Source organism: Rhinolophus sinicus, linkage group LG10 (assembly GCF_036562045.2).
Source record: "Rhinolophus sinicus isolate RSC01 linkage group LG10, ASM3656204v1, whole genome shotgun sequence".
In the NCBI taxonomy this organism is placed as follows: Eukaryota; Metazoa; Chordata; class Mammalia; order Chiroptera; family Rhinolophidae; genus Rhinolophus; species Rhinolophus sinicus.
Genome location: NC_133759.1, coordinates 3,363,161 through 3,387,079, shown reverse-complemented (window position 1 = coordinate 3,387,079; position 23,919 = coordinate 3,363,161). Strand labels below are relative to the sequence as shown.

General features: G+C 46.0%; 1 protein-coding gene and 1 long non-coding RNA gene across 5 annotated transcripts; one reads left to right on the top strand and one right to left on the bottom strand.

Moving 5' to 3' along the window:
- Window positions 1-58: 58 nt before the first annotated feature.
- TRNT1 (tRNA nucleotidyl transferase 1) lies at window positions 59-17,606 on the bottom strand. 4 transcript variants are annotated; one of them, XM_019749136.2, is made up of 8 exons: window positions 17,550-17,606; window positions 16,363-16,531; window positions 10,790-10,983; window positions 7,954-8,092; window positions 4,174-4,300; window positions 2,085-2,278; window positions 986-1,239; window positions 59-776 (listed from the first exon to the last, which is right to left on the bottom strand). In XM_019749136.2, the coding sequence occupies exons 2-8, from the start codon at window positions 16,505-16,507 to the stop codon at window positions 519-521; spliced, it is 1,311 nt and encodes a 436-aa protein (XP_019604695.2). In that variant the 5' UTR covers window positions 16,508-16,531; window positions 17,550-17,606; the 3' UTR covers window positions 59-518. The 4 variants fall into 4 exon arrangements, with proteins under 4 accessions (XP_019604695.2, XP_074168323.1, XP_074168324.1 ...); XM_074312222.1 differs by lacking the exon at window positions 17,550-17,606 and adding an exon at window positions 17,509-17,531; XM_074312223.1 differs by lacking the exon at window positions 17,550-17,606 and adding an exon at window positions 17,068-17,525.
- Window positions 17,607-17,971: 365 nt separating this feature from the next.
- Window positions 17,972-18,356, top strand: LOC141567144 (uncharacterized). The gene is made up of 2 exons (XR_012489543.1): window positions 17,972-18,107; window positions 18,242-18,356. It is a non-coding gene; the product is annotated as an uncharacterized LOC141567144 (long non-coding RNA).
- Window positions 18,357-23,919: the final 5,563 nt, after the last annotated feature.

The following is a 23,919-nucleotide window of genomic DNA, read 5'->3' as shown; positions in this document are numbered from 1 at the left end:
GCCTGGGACACATCTGGTCCTCAAACTTTATGTAGGACATTTTATACAAGTCTGTCAATTGTTTTCAAGTACAAGTTTATTCTGGAATTCAAATAAGAATACTCAGACAATTGTATAAATGAACCCAATGAATTCAACTGCAAACACCAAGAAACAGTTTTTCTTCAAAACAGTTACTGCATTTTGAGATCAGATACGACTGCCCTATGCATGTGCGCACGTGCACACACACACACACACACACACACACACACACACAGTCACACAGATGGGTGAAGCCAACTCGGCTCATCTCACAACTGGTCCACAAAAATTACAAGGTCAGTGATAGAAACCAGAGGCAGAAGCGGTAGCCTTCAGTTTAGTATCAAAAATGTAATGAAATGCCATCTCTCATACATTTCTGAAGACGTCGTCTAAGCTGGCTTTCGGTCTGCTATGTATTCAAGTCTTAAATCTCACTAAGGGGGAGGGGAAAAGCCAGCCTTACCGAAAATGTCCTGCCCGTGCGCCAGCGCTCATGGACTTGGCGGCTTCTTTATGTAACCCAGGAGTTCGTCTTTTTCCATCTGGTAACCACTTTTCTTCCACTGTTCTCGCAACTGCTGCAGTAGAGCCCCGATTTCTTTTCCCGAAGAAATGCCCACTTTTCTGATGTCGTGGCCACTCACGGGGAACGGGGGGACGGACCACTGCTGCATGTCCTTGAGGAGGCCGTGCTCACCTTGGTACTTGAGGAGCTCGCACACGCGCGTGCTGGCATCAGGGTCCCTGCACTGAGTGCCAAACGCAAACAAACGTTTAGTCCCATTGCACATCAGAAAGCCCGCTGTGATCTCAGCTTAAATTACACACATGCTCGTGTGAGGCTGTTGTTTAAAATGAGCACAGTCCCCAGAATACACTGTGGGTCTTCGCACTGAGCAATCAGCTTCACGATTACAGAGGGCGACCTACACTCTGACCAAGCCCAGTATGTACTTACGTCTATAATGAAGTCTTGATAGGGCTTCAACGGCTCTGAACTGTCCACTGCTTTAACCAGATCTCTCCTGTGTTTAACTATGAACAAACCAAGGTTTTTCTCTTCTTTCGAAATCTTCAACCGCAAATCCAATTTTGTGACATCATCTTGTACTTTGAATAATGAGGCCAACAGAGTCATTGGCTTTGGTGAAAAACCTTCAACATTTTTACTGACTTTGTTAAATTCTTCCAAACTTCCATTAGCAGGTAAGCCTGTAGGGACAAAGCATTCCCCGCCCCGATTTTTACCGTGGATAAAGTTAACGAGAAGCATTCATATCCTAAACCACCACTGTTCTGGCACACAGAGCGCCCGTCACAGTAGGCAGGACTTGGGTTGGCCCAGTCTGACGCTCCATCTCCCAGGGACCCACTGACACTGCCGCTGTCCTCTCCAGCTCACCCTCCATCCACCCTGGTGGCAGTCCTAAAACATCCCTGTCTCCATTAACAAGCTGCATCAGGAGGGCAGAGGTGGCAGTGACCATGGCAGAAGACTCACAAGGGACAATCCAGTCGCAAACTCCTGACCATCCACTACTGACGACCACAGAGCAGCCACCCCTCTAGTAGTCTCGTCTTCATTTAAATACACCCAAGTTCCCCGAAGTGAGACAGACTGTAAATCCCACTGTTCTTTCTGAAATTAATTATAATATTTACTGAGCAGCTTCTGTGCCTCCCCCTCTTCTAAGTGCTTTTTGTGTATTAGCTCACTGAATCCCTCTGCCCTGCATCACACAGGTGCCGGGATTTTCAGACCCCATTTTTAGATCAGAAACTAACCCAAATCAGAGAGCTGATGAGAGGCAAAGACTCACTCAAACCCACCTTGGGCTCCAGGGGCCACTTTGTACCACTCTCCCACACTGTCCCTAAGTTGTCCCCTATCTGGTACCAAACTGTCCTACCCATCCTCAAAGTGTAGCTTATTTTAAAATACCCTTTGTCCTTTTAGAATTCTTCATCGAAATTGGTCAAACATTTCTGCCTTATGAACTTGTAAACGAGGTATGTTTCACTGCCAAAAACGCAAACATTTCATGACTTGGCCTCACCTATGTAAGGGGCCACGTCGAGGTCGTACATGAGGTGAATCAAATGATTTGCATGGTTACCAACAAGAATTTTTTTCAGCTCGACCCAGATCCTCTCTCCTGATATTCCAGCCAAGCCTTGTGCGTTTTCCGCAATCGCTTCCAGCGTCTCAGGATCATGGTCACCAGGCTTGTCTACAATTTTCCCATAAAACCTACAAAACAAAGTTCTCACAGTGGATTACCTCTGTGTTGGTGTACGGATGAGAGAAACCTACTTTTCCTTCCTTAGGCACTGCCCCACACACCCGCTGGATCACACAGCAGAGAAGCAGTCAGGGGCAGAAGGGACCTTACAAACCGTCTGGTCAGTTCTCCACCTTCTCTTCCTGCTGAGAAAACCTGAGATCCAATAAAATATAAGTCACCTTCTTAAATTTGGCAAGAACTGAAAACCCGCCTCACTGTCACTTCCAAATCACTGACAGACGCCCAGAATGGCCATCAAATGCAGTTCCTGAACTGGTACTTACTGTAGGTGAGTAAGACATTCTGGTAAAGCACCCAAACGAGACGGGAATGCCAACCCGCAGCAGGCCTAGCCCCTCAACCCGCCTGTCTGCACATCGGGAACTCTTGTTTTTTAAACTTTAAGCTTTTCTAGGACCCATCAGTTCCAAGCAGTTGTCTCAATCCAGTTGTGGAGGGCGCAGCCCACACTGGCCCATGCGGGGACCGAACCGGCAGCGCTGATGCCACGAGCATTGCGCTCCAACCGAGCCAGCGGGCTGCCCTGCACATCGGTACTTTTAAGGAACAATTTCAAACATGACACATCAGCTGCTGCCATGGAAACGCACTGCATGGACTCGGAGCTGGGAGACTTAAAGCACCCGCTCCGTTCATCAGTATCTAGAGTCAGTGACTACACAACGATGGCTGAGTCTCAGTCTATGTTCCAGTCTTTGTAAAAAGAACTGTCTGAGGGCAGCCGGTGGGCTCAGTGGTTAGAGCGCTGTGCTCATGACACCAAGGTCGCCGGTTCGATTCCCACATGGGCCGGTGAGCTGCGCCCTCCACAACTAGAGTGAAAACAATGACTTGACTTGGAGCTGATGGGTCTTGGAAAAACACTGTTCCCCAATATTCCCCAATAAAAAAAAAGAAGAAAAAAAAAAGACACTGTCTACAAAGAGTCAAGTTTAAAGGAACAGCACTTGTTGACAAAATACGTAGGATGTTACAGGATAGTCTGAGTGTAATCCTAACCTGTGAAAAATTCATGTTACTGGATATAAAGTAGGCAGCTAGCATAGCTCATAACAAGTCCGGGCCTGTGCAAGCACGCACATCTCTGTGTATGAATGACCAGTGCATGGACTAGCAAACTGCAAAGAAAATGGACATTTTGAAAAAGTGATTCACAGCTGGATTACATAAAAGATACCCACAGAATGGAGTAAATGTGTATATATTTTGGGAATGAAAATATGAAGTATCTAAGTAGTATCTCACTCATATGTCATACAACAGCCCCCCCTTATCTGAGGGGGGCACGTTCCAAGACCCCAGTGAGTGCCTGAAACTGTAGAAAGTACCGAACCCTGTATATACGCTGTTTTTCCCTATATATACACACCATTGATAAAATTTACTTTATCAATTGGGCACAGTAAGAGAGTAACAACAACTAATGATAAAATAGAACCATCATACACTACACTGTAATAAAAGTCACGTGAATGTGGTCTCTCGCTCTCTGGTAACCGATGTGACAACGGAGACGGCGACTACCGTGTTTCCCCAAAAATAAGACCTAGCTGTACCATCAGTTCTAATGCGTTTTTAGGAGCAAAAATTAATATAAGACCTAGTCTTATTTTACTATAATATAAGACCAGGTCTTTATAATAATATATAATACAAAATATTAATGTAATATATAATATAATATATGATATCTATAAAACATATAATAATATAATGCTGAGTCTTATATTAATTTTTGCTCCTAAAGACGCATTACAGCTGCTGGTCTGGCTAGGTCTTATTTTTGGGGAAACACAGTAATAGCAATAAAAAACTATCATTAATTTAAAAAAATTCTTACCTGAAATATCTTAAAATTCTAAGATAATCTTCTTGTATTCTCTGTTTAGCATGTCCAACAAATCTCACTTTCTTATTTTTTAAATCTTCATAACCATTAAAGTAGTCAAATAAAGTCCCATCAAAACCTATTCATTAGAAGAGAGGAGAAACGACTATTAGCAAATAACAATTGGAAAATAACGTGCATATCTATAATGGAATATTGCTCAGCCATTAAACAGAATGAAACCTTGCCATCCACAGCAACGTGGATGCACACTGAGGGCGTTTTGCTAAGTGAGGTAAGTCAGACAGAGCGAGACACATACCGGATGATCTCATTTATACGTGGAATCTGAACAAAAACAACACACTGCGCTTAGAGATACAGAGAACAGACTAGTGTTGGGTTGGGGGGTTGGACGAAATGGTGAAGGGGGTCAAAAGGTACAAACTTCCAGTTATACAGTAAACCAGTCCTGGAGGCGCACTGTACGGCATGGTGACGAGTTAATGACATCGTGTTGCACATTTGAAAGTTGCCAAGAGAGTAGGTGTTTAAGTTCTCATCACAAGAAGAAAAATTTAGTAACTATACGTGGTAACGGATGTCAACTAGACTTACTGTGATCACTTCACTGTATGTACAACGGTCACACATTATGTTGTACACCTGAAATTAACATAACGTTGTATATCAAATGTACCGCAATAAAAAATAGAGAAACTGGAAAAAAAGAATTAGAAAACACAGGAAAATCTGCTAAAAACTGTCACAAAGAGTAAAAATTAAGCAAAGTTTAAGAGTTATGAAGTTAAAATACAGACATAAATAGCATTCATCTGTATCAGCTATCAAACAGAAGATAAAAATACAACAAAAGGCTGCATGTACAGCAGCGTACACTCAGAATAAACTAAACAGGAAATGTGCCAGTATGAACTGGGGAGAAGACAAGACACCAAACAGCAGATTGTCAAGTTATTCTGGAAAAATAGAACAGCCAGAGTAATCTGGGAAAAATAAATAAATAAGAATAATATAGGAAAATTAATAAATAAAACTAATAAACCACAGGGAAAAAATTAATAATCCTGGAATAGGAAAGACCTTTCCAAATATATTTACCAGGAAAACAAAATAAAGCACATACACACACAACATCAGAGCCTTCAAAGAAATTGTTAATAAATTCAACTACATAAAAAATCAAATTAAGACCTGCACAGCAAAAGCCACCACAGAGCAAAGCATAAAGTCAATGATACACACACAGAAGTCCCCAATGGCGTCAGTAGGTTCTGGGACAACGAAACCAATGCCCCCCCAGGCTAACTACACAAACAAGGTGAGTGCCTGTGGCATCTCATCACCTTACAACAAAATGGCCTTGAACAAAATGACATCATTCGAGGCCCTGTTGTACTGGGAAAAATGTATGTAAGTCAGTATCATAGAAACAACTGGCTGATTGCCATAATATACAAAAAGCTCTAATAAATAAACAAAAAGGCCGTATAAATGGGAATATGAGAGGAAGATATACTCGGGTCAGGGGACTTCGTTAGGCAGCCTTTCACACTTTGTGAATTCTGAACCATGTGAACCTAATAGCCATTCCAAACAATGAGGTAGACAAAACATTTTCCACCATATGCTCTCATGTTAAGCAAAAAGAAAAACTGACAAAAACATTTTTAACATAAGGCACATAAAACCCCAGCTATTGATGACCAAATTCATCCCAATCATCCTAGGACTTTCCTGATTCTAAAACTGAAAGCAGCGTGTCTCAGGAAATATGTCAGCCCAAGCAAACAGGCAGCCACCGTAGGGCTGACGAAGGTAAAAGGGAACAGCAGAGGCACCGGCACCACTCAGCCAGTCTCATGGGGAGGGTCGTAATCCTCAGACAGTCGATCCTCTGGCATCCCAGAGAGGAAGCACAGAGCCACCTGTCAGTTCAGTTGTTGGAACCTGAATGCTCTTTTGATTATACTAAATGCAACAATACCAGTAAGCTCAGGTTTAACCCTCCCCAAGCTGTTTAGGTTTATGTGGCATTTTGATACATACAGCAAATTTAAAAGGCTCCAGACTCAAAAAGAAAGAAAAAATAAAAGGAAAAATCGTAGCTAAATAAAGACTAAAGTATGATTACAAAGTAACAAATAAATGTGGCCTGTCTGTCTCAACGCTATTTCTCTTAATGAAGAGACTTTTAACTGTCTCTGGTGAACAAGGAAATACTCAGGTCTTAATTTGGAGGAAAGAAAACACAGGATTCGACAAAAGCAAAAATAAGCATTTGAGAAACAAAGTAACCATAATCACCAGAAGTAGGAATGGTTCATCCAATAATGTTTGAGCAAAGCCTGGACAAAAAAGTGACTAAAAGTAAGAGCAGTGAGTATCACATTGGTGTATACTTTTGTTTTGCTCTGAATATCATTCTTTTAAAATATGATGAATAAAAATGAGAAAGTTGAGTTACTGAGAACAAGTAAGTGGTTAAGAACATGACCTCCGGAGCCAGGCTGCTTAAGCAGGAATCCTAATTCTGCAATTTACGAGCTGCATGACTTTCAGCAAATTACTGTGCACGAACCAGTGTCTGCCTCATCGGGCTGTTGGGAAGATTAAATGTATGTGACGTGCTTAGAACAGTGCTTGGCACATTAGAAGGGTCAGCAAGTGCTGAAAAAGAGCAGTACCGGTAAGTCTAGCTTGACTTTTACAAACAGAATCTTGCAAAAGAATATTCGTGTCTCTCTTGCAGTTAAGCATTCTGATGAGAAGTCAGTCATGAGACTGGACAGACTGCACTAGCTGGAGGTTTAATTAAGTGAGAACGATGTAAGGAGAAACCAGCAACTGGAGTCGGAGCACATCCTGGAGAGAAGACACGCCACCAATGGGGCACGCTGTGGTCAGACTTCACTGCTCTGGAAACTGGGCTCAAACCGTGGCTTTCTGTGACTTGAGGGAAATTACTTAACAGCTGAGTCAGTTTCCTTGTGTGACAAATGGGTTCTATCTGCTTCACGAAGCTCTTCTGAGAGTTGACATAACCCATAAGGCGTGACCACCGCTGTGCCTACAGCCTCGCAGGCACTCAGGATGTGACCTGCCATTAATGTCATTAGCAACAGATCCCAGCGTGGCCCCCAACCCTCTTCTCCGAGCCATGAAGCAGACCCAATTACTTCATCCTTTCACTACAACTGTCTCTACTCACTAAGTTACGATACCGGATGCTTCATCTCTCTCTTTTCTAATCCAAAGTCTTAAACATAAAAGGCATTTCTAAAATTAAAGTAGAAAATATACTGCTTCAATTATGTACCAAACCACTAACCTAATTCACATCTGCTCCCATTGGGATTCTCAGTGCTTTCATTAACAAAACAATTAAGCTGAGATGATAAATAGGCTTGCTCTTACACGCCAGCTTGACGGATTAAAGACGGCTCCCAAAATGCAACGCAGCTGAGGTCATGTGTGGGCTCAGCGCAGAGGGGCGCACACACCGACAAGTGCTGTGGGCACCCAGAGAGGGGGACACGTCGTGAAAGAGTGCAGAGGAAGGAGAGCCACGCAGTGCACGTGTGTGTGTGTGTGTGTGTGTGCGTGAGTGTGAATTTTCCTCACTTGAAATGTCAGCATTTTCAGATGTGATCGATCAGTGAGTTCACACTGACTGCAAGCTCTCAGGTTGCACATTTCCAGAATGCAGGCTCCCCCTGAGAAGAAGGCCCTTAGACCAAATGAAAACATTATTTTCTCTCCATATGTTACCTAAAAACATAGAATTTATGGTGAGATCTCTGCGTTCGGCATCCTTCTGCCAGTCAGTTGTGAATTCCACCTCGGCATGTCTTCCATCAGTGACGACATCAATCCGCAGTGTGGTGATTTCAAAGTTTTCTTCATGAAGCTGCAATTAAACGTTTTTTTAAAAATTAGTTTTTAGCATCACTGGGTAGATTGGAAAACAAGTATCAGTCCTGCCACTTAGGGTTCTCTTCCTTCTTTTCAAGGTCAACTAGTGCACATATACCCTGACTCAGAACAACACCCACAATACTCAAAGGGAGATCCAAAGAATCTTCTTATAATAAACCCATCATAATTAAAAAAAGATGAGTGTGACATACAAAAATGGCAACTCTGACCAGCGCTGCGGCAGCGGGAGGAGCCCTTGAAAGAGCGTGTTCCGGTTCTCCAACGTCACACCGGGTAACTCTCTGATGCATTGTTTAATGGCTCCCATTTGCAAAGAGCTGACCGGCAATGTACAGGGAGTCGGGCTGGGGCCCAGGTGACAGGAAGAGCCAGTTCACACATCCCGCAACTCCTTCACTGGTGACAATCAGTGAAGTCAAAACAGCGCAGCGGGAAGGGCCGAGGAGCTCCATGACAGTGACACACGAGCTGAGGCATGGACACGAGGCAGGGCCTGCACACAGGGGGCAGACAGGTGCACAGGCCGACAGACGGCGCATGTGCAGGACAGACGGGGTGCGTGCGCGGGGCAGACGGGGTTGTGTGAGGGGCAGATGGGGTGCGTGTGAGGGCCAGACGGGGTGCGTGTGCAGGGCAGACGCGGTGAGTGCGTGGGGCAGACGGGGTCGTGTGAGGGGCAGACGGGGTGTGTGCACGGGGCAGACGGGGTCGTGTGTGGACAAGCGCGCCGGACAGGCTGCACATGGCGCTCAGGCCGAGCAGGAGCCGGGACCTCGCCACAGGGACGGGAAGCCACTGACGAGCACTGGAAGTCTGCTCCAGAATCCCTCTCAATCTCACACGTACTCTTCCTAGAAACAAGCTAGTTCTCATGCAGAATCCACAACTCAGTTTGAGACACACGTTATTTCTAAAGGCAAGAGGTAAGGAAAGGGTTTGAAATGTTAAGACTGCTTCAGATTTATTATAAGAAACAATGAGACCCCCGGAACGCCTCTCTCACCCAGACACAGAACCAGATATTATAACTCAGTGGAAAGGCTAGCCTGAAAATAGCCACAGCTTGGGGCGCCAGACACAGGTGACCGCGGGAGGGAAGCAGCACAAGAAACACGGTTACCTGAAGAGCCCACACGACTCCCATGACTCCCATCCCTCCCCACATGGTGTTTTAAAGGCTAAGAGCCGCCTTATTCTGACCTGGGTGTGGCGAGGATTGCGCTGAGCTCCCCAGGACGATGCCTGCTGCACGGACACTGGTGGTCCCGCGGCCGCGGGCTGGACTTCCCTCACAGCTCCACGGCACAACTGTCCAGCACACTGGACGACCACCACACGCAAGCGGAGAACCCAACAACAGCCCCATGTAAGTAAAGCCAAAGGAGAGACAGAAGCAGCTCAGAGGAAAGAAAGACATTGTCAAAAGAACTCTAAACGATACCCTAAAGGAAGAAAGAGAAGATTCTCATCTGACACAAGAACAGGAAGCTTTGCAAAGAAGCATTCTAGGAAAGACCTCTGAAAAGTTTTAGAGACAGCAGAACTTGGAAACGTAACAGAAAGACTGGGTGATCGAGTTAAGGCAACCCCGTGGGAAGTGAAATGAAAGGTGAGGATATCAAACAGGGGAAAGGTACAACCAGGTCGGCCACGGGCCCCAAAGAGACGCGTCCAGTGAAGGGGATGCCGTCCATAGAGGACACGAGAGGCCCACTAAGCGCCCTAGAGAGCGAAGCGCTTCAGCTTGAAATGGAAGACACCAGTGAGAGAAAGATCCGAGAGGCTCCCAAAAGGACAAGCCATCAGGTTGCAGACGCAGGAGCAGCCTGCCCGAGCTCAGATGGCCCTGGCAGCGCCAGGACGTAGGACACAAAGCCTTCCATTTCTGAGTGAAAATGGTTCCCAGCCTCCAGTTCTACAGGCCACACAACCATCAGACCAGAGTGAGGCTGAGATAAAGTATTTCAGCGGAGAAAGGAAGGCTCTCACGTTTCAGACTAGGAAAACGAGGGCGTAAGCCAGAGAGAATACCCAATGGCACCCAGGAAACAGGCCATCGAGTGAGGAAGAGAACCGCGGAGTGGCCAGGAGCTGGTGCAGGGGACCCGGGGGCAGGGCAGCAGCCGGCCGACCGTCCAGGTGGCAGTAGACAGGCCGCCCCCGGTGAGGGCTCAGAACAGGAAGTGAGCTGAGAGGAACCTGCCCGTCTGACGGTGCTGCATCGATGGGGCACCCGAAAGCCACATGCAAGGAAACTGCTACTAATCGCAGGGGAGAGACCCATGAGCACAGGAAACGCAAGCGGAACATGCACGGTCCGGCTGTGAAAAACAGCCGTCGGCATGGACCCTGAATATCGATTTAGCCGAAGACCAGGGCATAGCCGTCCTGAGGCCGAGGGAGGGGAATCACGAGCTGGTGCGGACGCCAAGTCAGCTCCCTCTACAGTCAGCAGATGCCACCTTCACACCAGAGACTAACACACACACGCAGCACAGAACGGCCTCTGGGCAGTGGGGCGGTGACACTAAGTACCATCAAAATGACCTGCACGCGGTGTCGACAAAGGAGGGGGCGGGGTTCCAGAGCGGGGTACAGAAGCCTGTGATTTGCCCTTGAGTAACCGGAAGACACGTGACAAGGCGGCCATGCAGCCGCTCGCCCTCACCCGGGCAGTGATGGTGCCGTGCTGCTCCCCCTTGTTGTTGATCATGCGCACGCCCGCCGCCTGGAACAGGCCCTTCATCTGGGCAGGGGTGGCCGTGGTGGCGAAGTCCACGTCCTGCGGCTTCACTCCGCTGAGCAGATCCCGCACGGCACCTCCCGCTATGCGCAACTCGTGGTTCTCTTTGAGGAACAGTTCTGAGATGAGAAAGAACACTTTTATTTCAGTATTTCCTCTAAGAAGCCAGAAGCACAAGTACAGGCTTGTCATCGGTCAGACAGCAGAGACCACGTCACTGAGCGTCGTCACATGAAAATTAGAACCAGGCCCACAGAAAGGAAGTGACTGACCAGAGTGGAATGCCGCTGTCACCTGCGAGAAGCGGCCCTTGCGCAAATTCTCTTTGCTGACTCGGAAGCTAATTCAGACTCCCACAACGCCCAAGGTCATCAGTGTGAGTCGGAATTATTACCGAAGAATCAAGTGACCAGGTCTTTCCTTCTCCAGGTTTATGTGCACACTGTAGAAATGTGAAGTGTTTTCCAACATACTTCTCTGTGTGCAATGAAGTTGAAGCAATATGTTCATGGTACATATCACACAGGACTCTGCCCCAGCACTTATGACAAAGGTCATAGCTAAGAGTCCTTCACGAAATAATCTGCCTCCGATGTTTACAACCAACTCCTGTCTCTGCTCCTGAAAAGCCATATGCACACGGGAACTCCTGTGAGGGCGTCAGCACAGGAGACCCAGACCTGACCCCTCTAAGCACAGGACAAAGCCAAGCTCACCTCAGGTACCCAGGTACCCACAGGGCACCATATGGAGCTGGTGAGAAGGGCACCCAGGAACGGGCCTGGCACGCACGGCCCAGCGCCGCACTTGTGTGGGACGTGAACATCAGACAAGGCCTCTCTGTGACCGTGACGGAACAAGACACGTCGTCACCAGGTCTGAACAGACCCGACGCGAACACTGCCAAGGTCACCAGCCCGTGACAGTTCACACGCGGGAATGCTCCTTACTTACCAGTTTCAGCCTCACACTGTTCTCACCTTCTTAAACCCAAGACCACGTGATACAAGCCCAGTCCTACCACAGTCCTTTCTAAAGCCCTGCCACTGAGACACCCCCAGGTCCTCCATGGTCAGTGCCCCCGCCACACCCCTGCAGGGACCAACAGCCCAAGAAGCTGTGTCCCTGGTGGTCTGGGGCTGAAGGCACTGACCCGAGCATTCAACCACATGCGTCAGAGTTCTAGTGTCCCTTGTCACAACTCAAACTGTCATCTACCATCGCTACCCCGGCCTCTTCTGCTGTCATCCTCCCCTACCTATTCTTCCCAAACCTTCCAGCCCCACTCTCTGCAGCTTCCCCAAAGTGACCTGCTAACAACTGTTCCCTCCGCCACCTTCTGGCTGTAAGTAAAAGCTCTCCCACAGGGACTCGGCCTCCCCAATAAGCCCTCTCCTAGGGGAAGAGTTCACAATCCTTCAACTCCACATTTCCAATCAGGTCCCCCGATTATGCATCCCTACTAAGGGGTCCTTAACATGGGGTCCCTGGTCCCTTAAAATAAAAACCATGTGTATCAGTCCACAGTTTTCACTCGATTTAGAGGTCCATGAGCAAAAGGTTAAGGACTGCCAAACTACTTCTGGACGCTCCCTTCACGTGTCCCTGGCCAGGGCGTCTGAACCTCCCTCCTGCTGAGTCCCAAGTGCCCTCATTTACCTCCCTGCCTCCAGTGCCACAGCTCCCCACTGAAATTCAGCCTCTACGGTCCAGATACAGGGGCCTAAGTCAGCAGCAGAATGGCGCCACGTCACTGCCCTTCCAACGACTCCACACAAGCAGTGTCCACGGGCCTGCATACCCAGCTGTCTCAGCCCTCCCGGAGCTCTGCAGCCCTCTCCGGAGGTCCCCCTGTCCCTGTGCTCATGCCGCCACCTCACCTCACCTCACCTCACACCTTTCCTACTTATTTATGTAGCTGGGCAGCTGCTATCCACCGTCTCACCGCACTACCCACACTAAGAAAGACATTCCGCAGAGCAATCATTCATGCTTGTGTGCGTGGGGGGCGAGGGGGCTGGCAAATACGAGTTTCATGAAATAAGACCCTCACTACACACCATGCAATCAATCTATTCTACCCTCTTTTCCTTCACCTTTTTAATGCTCGTCATGACCACCCACTGCGGGAAAAACTCGGATCCAGCTCGCCTTCACTCCTCTTTCGTGACCGACTGTTGGAAGCCTCTCCTGATGGTGGAGTTAAGTGAATTTATTCTAAGCTCCTAGAGCAGGCCATGCTTATGGGTACTGATCATATTAGAAGTACCTGTTCATGTCTTTAGAGTCGCGCACTTCTCAGGGTAGAAAACCTCTCACTCATCTGCACACAAAACTGGCTCTCAATGGAACAGAATTGTGATATCCTAGCTTAATAAAAATAAAAATAAAAAGTGGCTTCATTGGCAAGCACATTTTTTTAAAAGGTTTTCTTCCTTCAAATCAAAATAGTATCTAAGAAACTGTTTTGGAATGTAAAAAGTGGGCAAGTTTTACTTCCATCTGAACCTGCTTTAATAGGATGAAGCAGGTCAAGACAGAATGCAGAGATAACCACTGTTTTAAGATTCTCATGCTGGCTCCCCTAAAGTAAAATGTAAGGCCAAAGTCACCCAACAAGTTAACTGCATTTACAGAGAGATCCAGAACTCAAAGTAAGCTACTCACCATTTTCATTAGCCCTATGGAAATCGATAACTATTTCCAAAAACCTCACACTTCTAATATTTTAATACAACTGAGAAGATATATGTCTGTGCCTGTGTGAAACAGTCATAGAAACTAAGAAAGGCATGATTTTAAACTGACCTGAAACAGCAGGGATTATCAAGCTTTAAGACTCCTTTTTTCCTCAATCACTGACCCCTTCAATCTCCCAGAAACAGGCACACATTCCACCTTCCAACACATTTTGTAAACTACATACGTACTCAGTGAAACTGACACCGGATGCAACTAAACTTCATTGTAAAGTGAGGCCTAAGACTCAAGAAAAGCAGAATCTCATCATTCAAACCGTGTTAATTTGCTTCAACGGCCGCGTTTGAGAGAAGCTGTTGTTAATTACTCTCATCAGCAACCGAAAGACCACGACGTGAATGTGTCAGGAAACCTGGATAACTGTCTCCGGTCTTTTAAACTGTATTTTACGTTTCATTCGCTTCTTCCCTTTACAATTTTGAATTTTGAGTGTTGGAGGTGGGGGACGGACAGTGCGTGGGAAGTGTAAGCGGGAAGCCCACTATGTGGCGTGACTGTCACCACCTGAAAACAAACAATCTGTTCTTCAGCGTTTCCAGGAGGCGTCAGCTGTCCCTACTGTCCCAAATGCGAATGTGATGACTTTCTGACATCACATCCACTGAGCGCTGTCACCCAGCAGTGAGGAGGATGACACCCAAGAGGCCACAGCAGCCCTGGCTCATCCACTAACCATGTAAGTTAGGCAAAAAGCACTACATTTGGAACTTCAGTCTCATACATAGCATGGGGAAATCATCTTATATGCCCCTAGCATTAAATGGTTTTCTCAGGCAAAATAAAGACTTAATTACATGAAATAAAATGACGAATGATAAAATGCCGTATGTGCACAATACAGTACCCTAACTCCCAAATTCTTGCGTACTGGAAACTAATTTGACATGTGGCAAAGCAGCTGTTATATTAAGATTTGAGAACTGGTATAGTATTAAACTGCATACCATCCAACAGCCATCTTTTTTGTGTGTGTCTTTGTGTATCGTTTTCATACAGAACATTTTCTTTTACCAGGACACCCAAGTCTTTAGAAAGTAGCAAAGACCAAATAAAAGCAATTATTTGATTTTCTAACTGGTGAGCACTTCACTCAAAGATTTCATGCTTGCCACTTTCAGAGTAGCCTGGAAAAAGTCAACTTTACAATAGGTCCATGCTCCCATCTGCCAGTCTTCCAAGGACATGATCTTGGGCGCAAATACTACCTCTATCTTACCACACTACTTAGTTTCCAACTACCTGAGCACTTCACCTGTCAAGGTGGAGAAAATGCAGCTCTTGAAGTCAGGGTTAGTAAGCCAGATGCAACTGTTAAAAGATGTCAAGATCTGTAGTAACCAATATCCAGAGCCTTGTTTCCAACAGGAAAATGCAGAAGGATCTAAACTAGGCCACCAAGAGCTAACTACCGATGACATCCAGTCATCTGGCACCTTTCTTCCAAGATGCCTCTTGCAATTGAAGATGGGAAGATTGGGAGATAGGAAAGAACCAGCTCGAATTCCAGACAGAGGTGGAGCCGCGAGATCCATGCTTTTCAAACGGTAACCACATGTGGTTACTGGGCACTTGAAATGGGACGAGTCTGAACTGCGATGGTCAGCACAGGCTCACCAGCAGGTATCAGACTTATAAGGAAGGAAGATGTGAAATAACCCATTAACAATTTTTACACAAATTTGGTATTAGAATGGTATCTTAGATACAATGGATTAAGTGATATGTACTAGAAAATTATTATTAAAATTTCACCTACTTCTTTTTACCTTTTTAATATGGTTACTAGAAGTTTAGGGTGCATATGTGATTCATACTATGTGTATTTCTACTGGACAGTGAGTTTCTAGTATTTTCCACTGTCTAATTAAAAATCAGTGAAGCATCAAATTTAAGCCCTCTATTTCAAGACGAGATGAAGACCCTATAAGAATCAAGTTCTGGGCCATTTCCCTGATCTAATTTCAAGAACAGAAAAGTAGCTGTGTGTCACAATTAGGGAGTAGAATTTTCATAAAAATGTATAAGTTCCTATTCAGCTCAAGGGTGGCTCCCTGGCATCTGTAAGTTTTTTCCACATACATACACCTTATTTCTGAGGTGCCACTAAAACACCCCTGGCTTTGCAATGCGGCTGTGTGGCTGTTTCTGCAAGAGCAGCTGCTGAGACTGAGGGCAGTATAAGGAAGGACAGAACTGGAGAGCATGATGGAGCTGCTATTGGCAGGACGCTGAAGCCACTTCCTGTGTGCCTTCCGTAAGGTGTGCACGTGCATTAGTGGAGGCGAGGCCTGTTCCCTTCTGTCTCCAGCTCTCAGAAAGCACTTCCACTCAGGAAGGAAACACAGCTTGGTGCTTACAAGCTGGGTTCTGAAATCAGACTGAGCAAGTTCAAAGCCCATCTCCAGGTGGTAGTTATACACACGCTGGCGAAGCATTTCACATTCCTAAGCCTGTTTCCTCATCCGCAAAACAGAACATCCCTACTCCCTAGGTTAGGAGGCCCAGTCGCGCACTCTGTGTAAGCACTTGGCATAGCACACAGAAAAGCCGTGCTTTGTACTGCAGTCGTGTCTTGCCTCCTGGGATTCGGCTGTAGTTCCGGATTCCACACAGTAGGCCTTTCTTTCCTTAGCTAAGAAGCCACCCAAAACCGTGAACGCTGGCTCACACACGTCAACCCTGTGCTTCTCCACTGACACAGGCTTCCTTTAAAGCATGAAAAGGCACCCGTCTCTCACCTGTCAGATCCTTCAGTCCTTCCGTGAAAAGGGACTGGAATTCTGGAGACTGCACCTTCATTGTAAACAGATGCTGCTTCAGAAGGCAGAGTCTGCTCCAGCCACAGTGAAGCAGGGGCCGCGAGGGGTGCAGGCACCTCAGCATCTGGGGACGTCACCGACCACACATCTACGAGACAAACACCATGCACGACGATGCCATTGAAAAGGGACGGAAAGAAAGGGCTACGCTGCGATTTTATTTATCAACTCAGACACTCATCTGCTGTTCGGGTGGAAAACAAAAAAGTGACAACCCACGAGATAGTGACAACTACGTCTGCGCCTGCAGGTCTCCGGGTTTCCTCTGGAAGCACCTACTACTGTGCTCGCAGGGAGCATTTCACTGTCACTGGACGCTCCTGGGAGGCGGATTTCAGTAACAGTGTGTGGGGTGCAGGGCTGCCGGGAACAGAGGTGCCACACAGAAAATGTCACTCAGGCACTTTCTGGAGCCCTTGGTCTCCTTCAGAACGTGTCCCAGCTGCGTGCGTGTCACTCTCCGTCCCCACCCGCCCCAGACCCCGCTGGCCGGGGTACGTGCTCGGCTTTGTGAACCAGGTATTTCCCCGCGACTTCGCCGCCGCGTCTTCCTCACTCACTGCGCCCAAGCAGCTGTGCCCCGCGTCCCACCCACGTCCTGCCCTCGGTGGCCCAGCGTCACACCGTTTTCCACTTCGGGTGACCTCCGCGAGGCGGCAGCAGCGGCCCTCACGTGGCCCCAGCGGAAACCGCCGAAGAACCGCTCCTTTCCTTGGAAAGCGGCCGGAGCGCGGCGCTCCCACCGGGGCGAGGCCCCCACCCAGCCTAACCCGAGCGCGGCCGTCGGCGTCTTCCACCCCCGCCTCCCCCGGGGACGCGGCCCTGAGCGGCGTGCGCCGCCCCGCACCAGGGGCTGGACCAGGTCTCCAGGGACGGGAATCGCCCGGGGAGGCCCGATGACTCAGCCATGGGTCCGCCGGGATGTGGCGGGACGCGGCCGGCGACCTCCCCGGCGGCTCCGTCCGCCCGTGTAGAGGCGCCTCGCCCGCCCAGAGCCCCTGCCCGCCGTCCCCGGGGGCGGATCCCGCACGGGCCGCGCCGGCCGCTCGCGACTCGACCACGGACCCAGCGCTGCGCGCGCCGCGCGCCCCCACGCGCCCGCTCACCCGCCCGCCGCCGCCGCGGCCGCCGCGCGCACTTCCGGACGGCGGCGACGTGACATCACAGACGCGCGCCGGCCGGCGGCCAATGGCGAGTGGCAGCAGGACGTGGGCGGGGCCGGGCTGCAGTCGCTCTGCCCCGCCCACCTGGCCGGGCCGCTGCCGTCGCCGAGCGCCGTCTCCTGGCCTTTCCGAGGCCCGCGCAGGCCACCGCGCCACCTGGGAACCCTGGGGACCAGGGGCCGTTTATTTTAATGACTTCTCAGCGCACCTCTCGCTTTCGCTGGTGTGGTCATCTGCGTCGCACACCTGTGTGGCCTTGGACAAGTGACACTGTCTTCCTCTGTAAATGAGGCTGCTACGACCTCTCCCCGGGGGCCGCCAGCTTAAGTGTGTCCCCAGCACCCAGGCCGAGCTCAGTGGATGCTAACTTGCTGTTTTTGCGGCTCCCGCATTGGCGCTTCACTCCTACTATTCTGTACCCTAATGTCTGCACAGCGAGAACGGAATTTGTAAAATACTCAGAACCCGAGACAGTGTCTTCAAGGCACCCTATTAATAAACGTAAGCCCCGCGGCCCGTGAAATGACTGGCCATGTTTTATGTTCCCACCTGGTTTGACTAACCATTGCCTTTCTTGGTCTGGAGGCTTTTGCAGTTGCACTTGCATTTGACTCAGTTCTTTCATTTTTCCCCAGGGCAGAAAGGTGTGAAGAAGGTGGCAAAGGAACAGCCCTAAATCCTGAAAATGGACAACTTCCACGAACTTTTACCGATTATCTTAAAATATAAAATAAAACTTGCCTCTTCTAATGTCTGTGTTTTTCATGGTTTTTAAAGTGTAATCTTTCCAATGTAACTTTAAATTGCTTAATTTCCCTAGAAAAATTCGTGTGTCCTCATAATTCTGTGGCTTCCAACAATCAGACGCGGTATCATCAAGGGTGTTTAGCGCCCCATTTTGAGAAGCACAGGACTGGCTTTCCAAGCTGCCATTCAGAGACACAGCATTGATTCCAGCCAACTTAACACAGTAACTACATCTTAACTACATCTATCCTAACTAGACTGACCAAGAAAAAATACAGAGAATTCAGTGTAAAAGAGTCTATCACTATAGACATTAACAGGATAATAGCAGGCATTATGGACAATTTTGCACCATCCAATTTGACATTGTAGATGAAATGGACAAATTCTTTGAAAAATACAATTTATCAGAACTCAAATAGGATGAAATTTTAGAATCTGAATAGCCCTTTATTATTAAGGAAATTGAATTTTGTTCAGTAAAGTTCCTACAAAGATAATTCCAGGCCCAGATGGTTTCAGTGGTCAAATTTATCAACCACTTAAGGAAGAAATAACACCAATCTTGCACAATTTTTGTTCAGAAAAGGGAACACATTTCCTCCCATTTGTGGCAAGTGTAGCACTGATTACAACTCTGAAACAAATATTACCAAAAAAATGTACAAATCAATATCCACATAAACATAGAAACAAATACCTTTAGTAAAATAGCAAATTGAATCCAGCAAGTTGGATTAATCAAGTTGAGTTCATCCCAAGAATGCAAGGTGGATTTAACATTTGAAACTAATCAGTTATTTGACATATTAACAGATCAATAAAGGAAAACTATGTAATCATCCCAATGGATGCAGAAAAAGCACTTAAAATTCAATACCCATTCATGATAAAAACACAAAGTTAAGATTAGAAGACTTTCTCAATCTGGTAAAGAGAATCTATGAAAAATATACAGCTAATATAGTTAATAGTAAAATACTGACCACTTTTTTTCCTAATATCAGCAATAAGACATGGATGCTCAGTCTCAGTGTCTCTTTTCAACATTTTGCCATAGTTCATAACCATTAACAAGTCAAGAAAAAGAAATAAAAGACGTCACAATTGGGAAGGAAGCGAAACTTTCTTTGTTTTCCGATGACATAATGGTTTACGTAGAAATCACAGGAATCAACAAAAACCATTAGAACTAATAAGTGAATTTGGCAAAATCTTAGGATTCAAGGTTAACATATAAAAATCAATTATGTTTTTATATAGTAACAGCAAATAGTTACAAATAAATTCTGATAGCTAGAATTGTATTGATATACATATAGATATGTATATTACATTAATGTAGAAATAAATGTAACAAAAGAAGCTATATGGTTGGTAACCAAGCATATATAAAGATATTCAATATCATCAGTCATTAGGAACATGCAAATTAAAACCACATTAGAATATTGAAACCTATTAGAATATTTTAATGAAAAAACCTGGGGCTGGCATGGATATGGAGAAAAGAGAACCCTTGCACACTGTTGGTGGGGTTGTAAATTAGTGCAGCCAGTATGGAAAACAGTATGGAGGTTCCTCAAAAAATTAAAAATAGAGCAGTCATGGGACCTAGCAATTCTACTCCTGGGTATTTATCCAAATAAAACAAAAACACTAATTTGAAAATGTATATGCATCCCCATGTTCATTGAAGCATCATTTTCAATAGCCAAGATATGGAAACAACCTGAGCGTCCATCAGTAGATGAACAGATAAAGATATAGTACATAGTATAATGGAATATTATTCAGCAATAAAAAAGGATGAAATCTTGACATTTGCAACAACATGGATGAAGCTAGAGGGTGTTACAGTAAGTGAAATAAGTCAGACAGAGAACAATAAATACCAAATGGTCTCACTTATATGTGGATTCTAAGAAACTAAATAAATCAAAACAGAAACAGATCCGTAGATACAGAGAACAAACTGATGGTTGCCAAAGGGGAGGGAGTGGGGGATGGGAGAAAATAAAAGCCTGACGATGTCAAGTGCTGGGAATGATGAGGACCAACTGCAACTCTCACGCATTGTTGAAGAGACTACAAACTGTTGCAGCCACTTTGGAAAACAGTTTGGTGATTTCTGATAGTTATACATGCACTTACCACATGACCCAAAAATCCTATTACTAGCACAGTACCTGAGAGAAATGAAGACTTATGCTCACACTAAAAATGCATGTGAATGGTTACAGTGGCTTTATCAATAACCACCTGAACCTGAACGGAAGCCACATTTTCTCCAACAGGTGAATGGATAAGTACACTGTAGTAATTCCATACAGTGGAATACTATTCAGCAATGTAAAAGAATGAACTACTGGTATCCACAATGACATGTCTAAACCTCAAGTCAAGAAAACCAGACTCAAGAGGCTACATACAAAATAATGCTGTTTATATGACATCCTGGAAAATGCAAAGCTAGAAAGACAGAACAGATCCGTCGTTGCTAGGAACTGGAGATTGAGGGAGGGGGTCACTACAAAGGGGCATGAGAGAATCTGGAGGTGTGATGAAATGCTTCTATAGCTTGATAATGGTGGTGATTACTTGACAGCATGTGTGCGTTTGTCAAAACACATGGAACAGCACACTAAAAAGGGTAAACTTTCCTGCATGTAAATTATACCTCAATAAACCTGATTAAAATAGTCTTTCTATATGTTAGAAGAAGAAAAAACAACTAGAACATGAAGATTTAAAAAATGTATCTCAAAAGGCTCTCAAGGAATGCTGATTCAAATGAATTCAATTAGTAAAACATTTACATATCAGGCTAGGATGAAGTACTTTGAGGACATTAAACTAAAGGACAAAAGAACCCTGTAGCTAGAACACCTGACTCATGCCCCCCCCTCCCCGCCCCCAGTATATTAGTGAGGACCACCTAAGCAGTCCAGGAGTCCTCTCTCCTCCACCCAAGATGCTCTTCATGTAGACCCATCCTAAGGGAAATAAAACTTGACCTGCAAAGGAACTGACATTCACGCCACAGAAACCCTACAGGAAGTATTATTCTCTTTGTGGAGCACACACCCAAAAGTAAATACCAGGAACAGAGAGCACTGTTAGGGTCGGGCAGGTTTCCACCACACTGGAAACACCAGAGCCACAAGTACCATGTTTCCCTGAAAATAAGACCGGGTCTTATATTAAGGTTTGCTCCACAAGACCCACTAGCGCTTATGTTCAGGGGATGTCATCCTGAAAAATCATGCTAGGGCTTATTTTCCGGGAAACATGGTAGCAGTTGTGAAGGTAACACTGTTTTCATTCATTCATTCATTCAGTCAGTCAGTCAGTCATTCATTCATCAACTGTTTTAGGGTCTACTCTGTGCCAATGGCATGTGGGAATACTCACAATAATGATAAGCTACCTAACAATTTATATTGTGCTTAGAATGGTGCCAAGCATTTTATTAACTCATTAATGCTCACCAATGCCCAATGAGTCATTTTTCCAATGAGGAAACTGAGGCACAGAGAGGTTAATTTGTTGAAGTTCACACGGGTAGTAAGCGGCACCAGCAGAATTCGAACCCAGACATTCTAACTCAAAACCACCACTGCGTCCTGCTAGCCAGGGGCCCAGTCACTCAGGGCTGGGCACGCCACCTGAGACACCTGGATTTTATTTTAATGGTCATACTGACATTACAAGTTTTTTCGCAGGAGTTTCATAAACGCATCTGTGTTTCACGGGATCGTTCTGGCTGCAGCATGGAGAATGAGTTGGAGAGGCACAGTGCATGGGTTTATTATCCCACGGTTCTGGACATCAGGAATCTAAAGTAGGTCCACAGGGCGGGTTGCTTCTGTGGGCTCTTGGGAGAAGCTGTTCTTTTGTCTTTTCCAGCTTTTAGAGGGTCCCTTCCTCCACCTTCAAAGCCACCGCACATCATCAGCACGTCATCATTCCTCTCTGACCCCCCTGCCAGCCTCTTATAAAGATCTTGGTGATTCCATCGGGCCCCCTGGATAATCCAGGATCATCTTCCCATCGAAATTCCTCACTTGAATCCTACCCACAAGGCAAGGGAACGTGTTCACAGGCTCTGGGAATTTGGGGGGCCATGATTCAGCCTGCTGCGATGCCCAAGTGTGTGCTTCAGTGGTTTGGGGATGGGAGGACACGGGACACCAAGATTATGATGCTACAAGACAATCGATTGGTCAACTTGGGACATTAACTGCATCGACCTTAATGCTGAATACTTGCTCCATTTTCTTTTCCTTCCTGGGTTTTGAGCAGATGGTTTGATTGCAAGTAAAAATAGAGTGATACCCCTCAGATCCGTGCTCTCCACCCCTCCTGCGAGCACCTCATTCCAGGAGCCTGTGGCATAAACTGTCCTTAATATATCAATGCTCCCAGGAGCATCTGCATTTTAAAATAGGACAGAGACAGGAGAATAATGCTTCACATAAAGATATGAGTTTATAATGATAGCTTATTAGGCCCCTTGGGGAAGATATGTGAGGCAATATTTAGACAAGTCAGACAAAACATAATTATGACCTAATTTGAATGTTCTGTAATTTTGGTGTGGAGGTGGCTGTCTCCTCAAACCCGTCACCCACCCTCTTTTGGTTCTTTGTAAGTGATACTGAGTAATTTGTCTAAAAGAACTAATTCTCTTTCAGGAATATAGTCTATCTTTGAAACAACAAAAAGTACCTGTTTGAAGAAAAAGTCATTCACTCGTTTTGTTCTCATAAAAGTTTAATAGAAGCCAACTAAAGTTTAAGATCCCCCAGAGGACAAATAAAGATATTTCTCAGCAAAGGTAGAATCACAATTTTCATTGGTGCTGGGGGATTTTCCACACAAATGCAATTTTATTTTACATTTAAAAGAGGTAAGTAAATAGACAAATCAATTTCAGCTGTTCTGAAATTTCATACTGGGTCATTAATTTTAAAAGATGGGACTTCAATAGTAGTTAAAAGAATAGGGGCCCAAGGGTAAAGACAGAATAATCACCTTCAAAATTCTGACTTATCAGCAGCCTCCAATCAGAGCAAGAATTGTCTAACCCAGCTTCCTGTGGTGTTCTGCACTGCATGTTTTACCTTTAAATATGGGCTCCTGTGGCATTCCCTACTGTGTCAATTCAACCCCTTCTTTCTTAAAGCTGGATCCTCTGATGGATTCTGACAAAACCAAGGTAGGTAAATTTAAGACCTGACCTCACAGCTAGTGGAGGAGACAGAGATATAAACATAATGTTCAGTATAGTATAAAAATAAAATAAAGACATGCACACGCTGCAGCTGAATGTGTGTGTGTGTGTGTGTGTGTGTGTGAGAGAGAGAGAGAGAGAGAGAGAGAGAGAGAGAGAGAGATCTTCCCACAAGAGATAACGTTCAGAGTTCAGGCTTAATCCAAAATAATCACAAGTTTCTCAAGAGAAATCTTCACCCAGGCCAGTACTTGTTATGTAGCTTTTAAAATAATTATGACAATGATAGAATTAACGTTTCGCCACTCTGAGCAATGTGACTTCAGGGAA

What these genes read in the sequence shown, in the direction of transcription:
- TRNT1 (XM_019749136.2), bottom strand. Translation starts at nt 16,507, where the DNA reads ATGCTGAGGTGCCTGCACCCCTCGCGGCCCCTGCTTCACTGTGGCTGG. An exon ending in AGAATTTTAAGATATTTCAG is followed by an intron (nt 2,279 to 4,173) that starts GTAAGAATTTTT and finishes TTTGTTTTGTAG; the next exon opens with GTTTTATGGGAAAATTGTAG. An exon ending in CGACGTGGCCCCTTACATAG is followed by an intron (nt 1,240 to 2,084) that starts GTGAGGCCAAGT and finishes TTGTCCCTACAG; the next exon opens with GCTTACCTGCTAATGGAAGT.